Source organism: Staurois parvus, unplaced genomic scaffold (assembly GCF_062004578.1).
Source record: "Staurois parvus isolate SC_StPar_1 unplaced genomic scaffold, SC_StPar_1.0 ptg000361l, whole genome shotgun sequence".
NCBI classification, from domain to species: Eukaryota; Metazoa; Chordata; class Amphibia; order Anura; family Ranidae; genus Staurois; species Staurois parvus.
Genome location: NW_028318157.1, coordinates 1,039,525 through 1,049,550, shown reverse-complemented (window position 1 = coordinate 1,049,550; position 10,026 = coordinate 1,039,525). Strand labels below are relative to the sequence as shown.

General features: G+C 39.8%; 1 protein-coding gene across 2 annotated transcripts in view; it reads right to left on the bottom strand.

The window, feature by feature from the left end:
• Positions 1-5,726: 5,726 nt before the first annotated feature.
• The window catches only part of PGRMC1 (progesterone receptor membrane component 1), a 52,155-nt gene continuing 47,855 nt past the window's right edge, over positions 5,727-10,026 (bottom strand). For both annotated transcript variants that reach the window (XM_089684913.1, XM_089684914.1), the window contains exon 4: positions 5,727-9,993. In XM_089684913.1, the coding sequence (XP_089541039.1) occupies positions 9,899-9,993 (95 nt within the window). In that variant the 3' untranslated portion in view covers positions 5,727-9,898. The remainder of the gene's footprint in view (positions 9,994-10,026) is intronic.

The following is a 10,026-nucleotide window of genomic DNA, read 5'->3' as shown; positions in this document are numbered from 1 at the left end:
CTTTAATTCATAGAAAATATAATTAAAGTGCATGTATAGCCAGAACTTTTTGTTAGTTTTTGAAAAATGAGGAAGGATTAAGCTTCGTATACACTAAACGAAAATCGTGTGGTTCAACAGAAACCAGCTGACTTTTGGTCCTCTCTGTTCAAAGACCAGCTTCTGAACAGTCATGCTTGAAAACCAGCATCTGATCAATGCTTGCAGCAATTGGCTGGTCTCTGATCTGTGTATTCTGGCAGGTGGGGGGAGTCCCGCTGTCAGAATGCAATAATAGTGTGCGGGGTAGATCCCTGAGCCATACATCATTTGTTTTGATGCAGGAATCTGTCTGTTTTTCTATTTTTCATCCTGCTGGTTGAATGAAAAAAAAAATTAACCCAGCTTTAAACCCTCTGCCATGTTCTATTGGGCAGCATATATCCAGAGATTTACCCTATTTATCATGGTGATGAAGGGTGACCCTTCCAATGGAGACATTTATTCTGGTGACGTCTAAATTAGGTAATCCCTTCACTTTAGGGAGATTTCCTCTGACTTCCAGTTGTGTCTTCAAGACAGTAAAGGTAAATCTCCCCAGCAGGATACAGACAGCAAGAAATAACCTGAAAGGAGTTTAAAGGATAAGTTTAGCTTTGGGAACATTATTATACAGGATTTATATAGAGCCAACATTTGCGCAGCGCTTTACAAAATGAAGGTAGACATTACAGTTACAATACAATTTGGTACAAGAGAAAACAGAGGGCCCGGCTCGTTAGAGCTTACAATCTAGAAGGAAGGGTTGAGTAATACAAAAGGTAATAGCTGTGGGGGGATGAGCTGATGGAGGAAATAAAAGGCAGTTTACTAGTTAGAAGCAGGATAGGTTTCTTTACGGTTTTCAGGGATCGTCTAAAGGTGGATAGATTAGGAGATAGTTGGACAGATTGCGGTAGGGAGTTCCATAGGATGGGAGAAGTTCGGGATAAGTCCTGGAGGCGGGCATGGGAGTAGGTGACATGGAAACTAGAGAGCAGAAGGTCTTGGGAGGATCAAAGAAAGCAATTTGGTAGATATTTTGAGACCAGCTGGGGGCAGAGTTGTGGATGGCTTTGTTAGTTAGTATTTTGAATTTTATTTGTTGGGCGAGTGGAAACCAGTGGAAGGATTGGCAGAGAGGGGTAGCAGACATTGAATGGTTGGTAAGGTGGATGAGCCTGGCAGCAGCATTCATGATGGGCTGAAAGGGAGATAGCCTATGTAAAGGTAAGCCAATGAGTTGCAGTAGTCAAGGCAAGAGATAACCAGGGAGTGAATTAGGAGCTTTGTGGTATCAGTGGTTAAAAAGGGTCATATTCTGAAGATGTTGAGGTGGCATGATTTGGACAGGTATTGGATGTGGGCCTGAAAGGATAGGTCAGAATCCAGGGTTATCCTCTGACATGCAGGGATAGGTTGATAGTTGTGCTATTGATCCTGACCGAGAAATCAGGGGAAGAGGCACGTGGGGGAAGAAATTTTATGAGCTCAGTTTTGGATATATTGAGTTTTTAGGGTGGAACATGTAACATGTTTCCATAGCCGCCCCCCCTCCCTCTGACAGATAAGATGGGGAGAAGGTTCCATGTATTATATGTCAAATTTGAAAACAACGTGGCCATGCAGGGCTCCGCCCACATGACCGCGTCATTCACAGACTTCTGTATATTAATTAACTTTCAGTCCCAGCAGCCTTAGCAGCTGTGGACTTGTAGTTTTCAATGAACTACTACGGCACTGTGGAGCCCCGCGTTAGTTCATTGAAGCTTCCTATCCGAATATCTGCTTGGTCTTACATACTGTAAGGCACGCAAATATTCTGACAGGTCTGCAGGAGACCTGCATGGCATCGGTGATCTACTGATCGCTGGTTGCAATGCTTTCCAGGCTTCTGCAGACAAAAATAATAAATGCACATTTTTTTACCTGCATAAAAATGTGCATTTATTATTTTTGTCTAAAATGTGAACTTATCCTTTAAACATTCCCTGCTATATTAAAAAGAAAACACAGTTTTGGCTTTGCATACACATTCATTATGATTGTGCATTTCAGAGGAGTAACACCTTAAACTGGTTGTAAACCTCAGACATGGAATATGAACAAAGTATATCCCTATGTATTGTATACTTTTCTCAATCCAGAGAACTAAGTATCATTTCTGTCTGCTGCTTCATTCTTCTGTTATCACTTCTGACAAGCTTTTTTGACACCAAGAGAAAAATGGTGACAGGGGAGGGACCTCCAGCATATTGACAGCCTCAGCTCTGTTCCTGTGTGGAGGGGGTGTGTATCTCTTCCCTCCAATCAGCTCTCAGAGCTCTCCTCACTGTGCTCCACAGAGTGTAACTTCAGCTCTCCGCCCCCTTTTTCTGAACTCTCAAACAAGCATTATAAATTCTGGACTTAACAGCTGTAGAGAAGAGAAGACTGCAGATAGACAGATACAACTTATGTAGGAGGATTTATTTAATCTCTGTGTATCACCTGAGGCCAGTCACTTCACTGGGTATCTGTAAGGGTTTACAACCACTTTAAAGATATTTGCATTTAGTGCCTTTATTTCATTGTGTTATTTTAGTCAATTATTCCTAACAACATGAAAATAACAATAGGTTAGTTGTGTATCATATTGCTTTAGATATTTGTAAATAATGATATTTATCTATTTGTATCAGTACATATAAAAGTACTTTTCATCCCTCCAAAGGTGTGCTTGTTATACTTGTATGCCTAAAGCATAACTAAACCTTAGAACAAAAATGTAACACATCAAAGCTTACTAGTCCTTAGATGGGGTGGCTGCATTAGTTTTCTGGAAGGAGGCGACTTGGAAGGCTGTCTGGAAGGACAATGTAAATCTAAGCTATTGTGGACTCACTTATCAGGTTAAGAGGGTCATGGAGATCTGGAGAGAGCACAATGTGAGTGTGAGCACCAAGAGAGCATGGTCTTTGTATTTTGGGAAGGAGGTATTTTGTAGTCCACAACACACTGTTTGATGGAGCATATACTGAGATTTGGATAAAGAAACACAGGAATTTTTAGAGATATTTATTTGTGGTTGTATAAATTATTTAAGTATAAAGGACACGTTGGATGGACTTATCACGTTAAATGAGTTGATCATTTATCACATATGTGTTTTCACTTTTTACTTTGATTATAAGAGCCCTATATTTATTTATATGAGGGTAGTGCAGCATTTTATTGTATTTAGCACAAAATAACATCCATTTAGACAAGGGGGTATATGGTTCACAGTACTAGCAACCTCCAAGGAGTAGGAACACCACAGTAGTAGCATAAGCACAGGATCTTTGTCGTTTTTCTCCTTTTTTCCCACATAGCCAGAATACATGCTTTTGTAGAATTTAGGAAGTGTTGAAAGATGAGAAATTTTGTAGTGTTTGAATGAGAGTGGCATATTATATATTAAATAAGTAGCTTATCCACAAGACATCCTGGTCAAACTTTTAATGGAGTTTTTGATCTCAGACCAGAATTTGCCAGTAAAGGGCAGTCCCAAAAAAAAAAGTATTGAACCTCCATTTATTGGCATCTCCAGTAAAGAGGAGAGATTAGGTGGTTAATTTTGTGGAGTACTTGGGGTGTTTTGTACCACCTAGTCAGAACTGTATTCCTATTTTCTTGGTGCATGTTTGCCAAGGAGCAAAGAGGTGTATTCAGTCTTTTTGAGCCTGACAGAATGTGGTATTCTTGTTCCCACATCTTTAAGAAGCTGGGATCTTTATTGAGATCACCCAAGGTTGACGTTGAATAGAACACGGACAGTGCATGTCTGACCAGCAAAGCGTGCAAGTAAAGCGATTCAAAAACATGAAAGCTTTAGAAAGAACTTGGTCGTGATCTAAGGCAGTGTTTCTCAACCTTTTTGCAGTCAAGGCACCCTTTAAAATTCTGCACAATCTTGAGGCACCCTTCTAAAAATGTAAAACAAAATGTACAGCAACCTCCACAGGTGTAGGACATCCAATATTAGAGGTGATTTATTCTTCCAAAGCAAATACGCCTTTGTGCAGTGCTTTCGACTGGTATTCCAATGCTACTCCTCTGCCTCAATTTATCTCCCTCACTCAGATAATGTAAGCCCAGTGCTGATGGAGAGGGGCAGAGTGAGGGATGCTATGCATGCATCAAACGTCCTCCTTATCAACCGCAATGTCATTGGTTGTTAGGACACCAGTGGCTAGAAGGTTGTAGTGGTGCACAATGAAAACATATGGCTTTGGTTCATTAAAAGGCAGGCTGATCCATCCACTGGCTTGCGTACAATTTTTAGGCATTTTCCCAAGACACCCTGGTTAAAAAAGGCAGATCTAAGGAACGAGCCTAAATGCATGTACCTCAAAGTCCAATTCAGACGCGTGAGAGGAACCAATATGCAACTCAGTCATGAGTTTATTTTGGGAAGTGAAGTGTTATGATCTGAAATGTCCTTTTGCAATGAGAATGTAGAACTGAAAGTCACTGGAGCTGTGAGGAAAATGCAGTGAACCCATTAAGTGTAAAGATAAAGATGTTTTAAAAAATGGACTTGGTAATGCCTAAAGTGGGGCCTATTAGAGGATGTGAACATATTTGCTGGACTAGCAGAGGTGAGATTGCAATCCATGTTAAGCTTACAAGAGGGAATGGAAGGAAGGACTGCTCTAAGCCTATCCAAGGTTTCCTGTCCTTTTGGGAGCACCAGTCCAGTACTCTAGTCAGATGGGTTGCAGCATGGTATTTGACAGGGTCAGGGTATCCAATGCCTCCTCTGTGTTTCAGTAGCATTAATGTGGATCTATTCCATCTGGCTTTCTTCCCCCCATATGTAAGAAAGAGTATGGTCTCAGGTTATTCAGATAACCCACAGGCAATTTAATTGGAAGGGTTTGCAGTAGGTACAATAGGCAGGGAATAATATCCATTTTACAGGACACTGTTGCATTCAAACCAATTAAATACCTCTTTGTTCCACCTGTCAAGGTCCGATTTAACAATTCTTTACTAGGGAATGAAAGTTTAGATCAAAAGTGTGTTTCAGATTTGTGGGGATGTTGGGGCCCAGGTATCTGACATGAGAGATGGCCGACTTGAATGGGATGTCATGCCTAACTTGCTCATATATAGTGGGCAGTACATGTTCATTTCCTCTGACTTAGAATATTAATATCTTATAATTCAAGAGGGTCCCATATCAGTTTCGTACTACCAATAGGACATGGAGAGAAGTAGTTGGTGACATGATAAAGAAGATAAAGGCATCAGTGTACGTGGCAACATTGTGGGTGTTTTTAGCTGTCTGAAGGCTTGCTATTCCATTGTGTGCCCTAATGGTGTGTAGAAATGTCTCTAAGGTCAATACAAATATTGAGAGATAAGGGGCAACCCTGCCATGTACCACTGCTAATACGGAAGGGAATTGAGATGTATTAATTGATTTTTAACAGTGGCTGAGTGGTGGGAATATGGCACTGAAATCCCTTTTGTCATGTTAGTTCCCAATCCTATATGTGATAGGGTAGCATAAGGAAAACCCTAGCTAACCAAAAGTTTAATACTGTATAGCTGTAAAAAAACAAAACAAAAACATTGTGATGGGTATTAATGCCTGATATACTATTTTATATCCATCTGAACTTGCTTCCATACCTTAAACAGCAGATTAAATGCAAAATTCAATCCATAAAATACAAACATACAGATTAACAAGTTTATTTAAACATTGGTCCTAAGTAAAAGATCTTTATGTGGAACAGAACACAGCTTTATACACGATTCAGGCTGAGAAGGCACCTGATAACGTACTCTTCTTATTCAACACATGGTATACATTTGTACAGATTTTGATTGGTTCACCCCTTTTTAAATCCCTAGGTTTTCTTGGTTTAGCCTAGATTTTACATACTGCCCATTGATAGCTATAGTAGGATTTGTGGAAATAAGTAATGCATTCTGATTTTTCACTTATAAACTCAAGAAAACCGGTCAAGTATACACATCAAACAAGGAAAATTAACATTATGTAATAACAAATCCTGTCTACAAATGGCCAATAGAATTAAAAAAAAAATAATAATGACTAGAATTAAGCATGCTATCCTCTAACTGCCTATTGAACCAGAATCTGACTCTAACCAGTGGCTGACTGCACAGACAATACATTATTCCACAGAAACTACCAATCTTCTCCAATCTCCATTTTTAGAACAAAAAGAAAGGGAGTGTTGGTTTGCACTATGAACCGCATTGTGAATTGCACAGGAACCGCACCACATTTCTGTGCGGTACAATCAGAGGGCACAGGATCGCACCAAAGACATGCACGCTCCTTTTTCGGAGCCGCACCTCAACTGGTCCTCATAGTCATTTTGTACCATGCGACCCAGTGCAGGCAAATGCACTGTGTTTGTGACCTGCTTTTGAGGGGTCATTAACTTTTTAATTGACACCTGCAGCAGATTGCAAGGCCAGTGCGACTGGAATGCAGCTTCGAAAACGCGCATGGATTATGGCGGTTCCCACACCGCATTAGTGGGAACTTAGGCCAAGTCCATGTCTTTTGGAGGACAACAAAAGTTTTCAATCCCATTGCTTGTAATTCTCTCATCACTGTGGTGGGAAAATGAATGTCAATTTGACCCTCATTAATGACTGGAAAATGGAATGAACTTTCTTAAAGCAAAAGTTTTCTAACAAAATTCTAGTAGTGTATGGCCAGCTTAAGTCTTGTATTCCAAAACCTCTTCTATGCTTCATATTCAAGCATGCAACATCTATTTACCAGTTAAGATTTGCAGCTTTCAGTGTCTCCTACTTGCTTACTAAACAAAAGTCAGCATTAGCACCCTACTGATTCATTTTCCAATGAGCAGGCGGATAATATAGGAACACAAATGCATTTTTTAACCGTGCATTTAACTATTTGCTGAAGCCCCACTGTAAAGGAAACTTATACTGAGAAAATATGTAGGCATTACCATTTTTTAATGCTATTCGCCTGACTGTCATTGTGGCAATAGCTTTAATACGCAATGAGTAATTCACCCAGTACAAGCATGCATACCTTAGGTATACCGAGTCCAACCTCAGATATTATAGGTGTGACAAGATACTAACAGGTTGATTCACTCACAGCCTCACAAATCTTGGACTCTGGTAATGAGATCTGTAAATTTCCTGCAATTATAAGGGGATGCCTTCATTATACAAGAATCCACCAATAATTAAAGTATTCTAATAGACTGATCCTTTCAGAACAAACGTATTACAGTTGATTTAAATTCTAATAAAGAATTTTGTAACTCCCCACCTTGGCCTTCTTACACTAGATAGGAATGATAACCTCAGGCCAGAGGTCTGCACCTCTTAGCAGCCCAGTGTGGCGACAGACACATCTGTTTGTGTCTATGCTGGAATGCTTCATAGATTTCTATCTGCAACCCATCCCTTAGCTTAGGACTAATGCACAGGAAGCCCATAGAAGTCTAAAAGCATTTTGTATTTACTGTAATGTTAAAGCGGAACTTCACTCTCTCAATCAACATTGACTATATTTTATCCATATACTGCTAGCATTAGTAAAAAGATAGAAAAGTTTATATATATATTTTTTTTTAACACAAATCTTCAGTTACTTCCTGGTATCATGCCAAGGCAAAATGATGTCATGCTTCCCAGGAGTCTTCAGGAGGGGAGGAGGGATTTCCTCAGCTAAGCACACACTCCTGCTTGCATGCCTGAGCTAAGGGTAGATGGATTCCAGGGCATAAATACTACATTAATTATTTGCCCTTACTCAAGAATGCCAAGGCCAGAAATGCTAGGAGGGTGTTTTTCAAAGTGATTACTTAGCAAACTAAAACATGGAGATATGGATGGATGGGTGAGTTTGCTTTGAATATTAAAAATTAGTTAAATAGTGTTTTCAGTTTGTGGTGCTCAGATGCAGTGTAGCGGGATGGGAAGATGCACACAATCTTTGCTATAATTTCTGTTACAATTTAGATAGCCTCCAGTCTTCTGACAGTAACCTAACCTTGAACAGACTGTTCTCATTCTCTGGCTTGTGAACGAAGGAACAGAACATGATACAGGGAAGCCAATGTACCACCAACGAGATGACCTTGATGTATCTGGGTGAACGGATACATAAAATAAAAGAGATCCGTTGCAACTATCACTATATCTAATGCACAATCGAAAACAATGGAACTTCTAGTTAAGGAATATGGTATTAGAGGCACAAAAAACACATTTTAAGAACATTGTTTCTAAAAAATTAAAACTGGAAACTGTAATTTCAACAGTAATAAGAATCTATCAACTGTGGAACTGCTCTTCGTATGGTGTTGCAAGGTAGGGAAGGTTGCAGAATGTAAGGTATTTTAGTGCAATTATATCAAAATTTTACATCTTATGAGGTACAAGCAACTGATTCAGGAAAATGCAAAGACTGAAATTGCATATTGAACATGATTTGAAAATTTGTATATTTCCTCAGAGAGAGAGGTTTGTATTGCGATTCACTATTTCGCAGTTTGCCAGAAATGCAAGGAACAGTGAATGCTGCATTAAAAAATTATCTTCCAAGGATCTAAATGCTCAAAAATGCAAGATCGGTTAACCTCACCTCTCATTTACAGGATGAGCGAATATGGGCATGATTCTCATCTTGCCTTGTAAACCCCTAGGGTCAAGGGCATCCTGTTTGAGAGCAATTTAACGTGGTTGTAAAGGCTCAAGGTTTTTTACCTTCATACATTCTATGCATGAAGGTAAAAAAACTCTGTGTACAGCGGCCTCCCCAGCCCCTCTAATACTTACCCAAGCCCCATCTCGATCCAGCAATGTGCATGAGAACCTTGGCTCTCCCTCCTCATTGGCTGAGACAGCAGTGGGAGCCATTGGCTCCTGCTGCTGTCAATCACAGCCAGTGAGCCAATGAGGGGAGATAGGGAGTGGGGCCGAGCCATGACCCATTGTGTGAATGGACACGCAGAGCACTGGCTTGGCAGCAAGACTGCTCAAGTGCCCCCATCGCAAGCTGCTTGCTCTAGTGGCACTTGGCAGGAGGGAGGAGCCAGGAGCGCCAGCGGGGGACCCAAGAAGAAGAGGATTGGGGCTGCTCTGTGCAAAACCACTGCACAGAACAAGTATAACATGTTTTTTTTTAAATTGCCTTTAATATCTCCACAATGAGACACAGATGGCAGAAAAAAAAAAAATTCTGACAGGCATTTTAACCCCCTCTTGCTCTATCCAAAATGAAATAAAGAAAAAAAAGTTTTGCCTACAATTCTACTTTAAACTTTTCTACTTAAAACTGCCCATGTGTCACTGGACAGGCTGCCAACATTGGAAAATACAACAGCCACACCAAAAATTTTAATTATTTTTTTTGCAAATCATTGCTTTACTCTCTTTAGAAATCACATCATTAGATTAATTAGTGTTTTTAAAGTACCGCTTCCATTGTCAGAACTATAAACTAATGTTTCCTTTTCCTTTCTTGAAATATCACTAACAGGTCAGGCATCACAGATGCCCACAAGAATACAGACAAGAAAAGAAAAAAAAAGTATAAAAAAGGAAAAAAAAAAAAAGAGAACTGAAATATGGTCTTTGTTAGTGGTACCTACAGTTTAGGAAACAGGGCCCTGATTTGTCATTTTAGCTCAAGGAAAGCCTTGAAATTCAAAGCTTCTTCATAGACATTGCGTAGCAAGTTTGTGTACAAGAGGCAACAAGAACTTTGTGGAAAAAGACAACCACATGGGCTTCATTTCACGCAATGCTATATATACTGCAAAACTAGAACAATGTGGAATCTGGAATGTAGAAGATCGTATTCAAAGCAGAATGTATTTCTTTAGTTTTTCTTCTTCTGGTCAGCATCTTCCTCATCTGTGTATTCAGTTGGCTCCTCTCCATCTCTCAGAAGTTTGCCCACATGGTGATACTTAACTGAAATAAAGTACATGGGAGACATAAATAGCT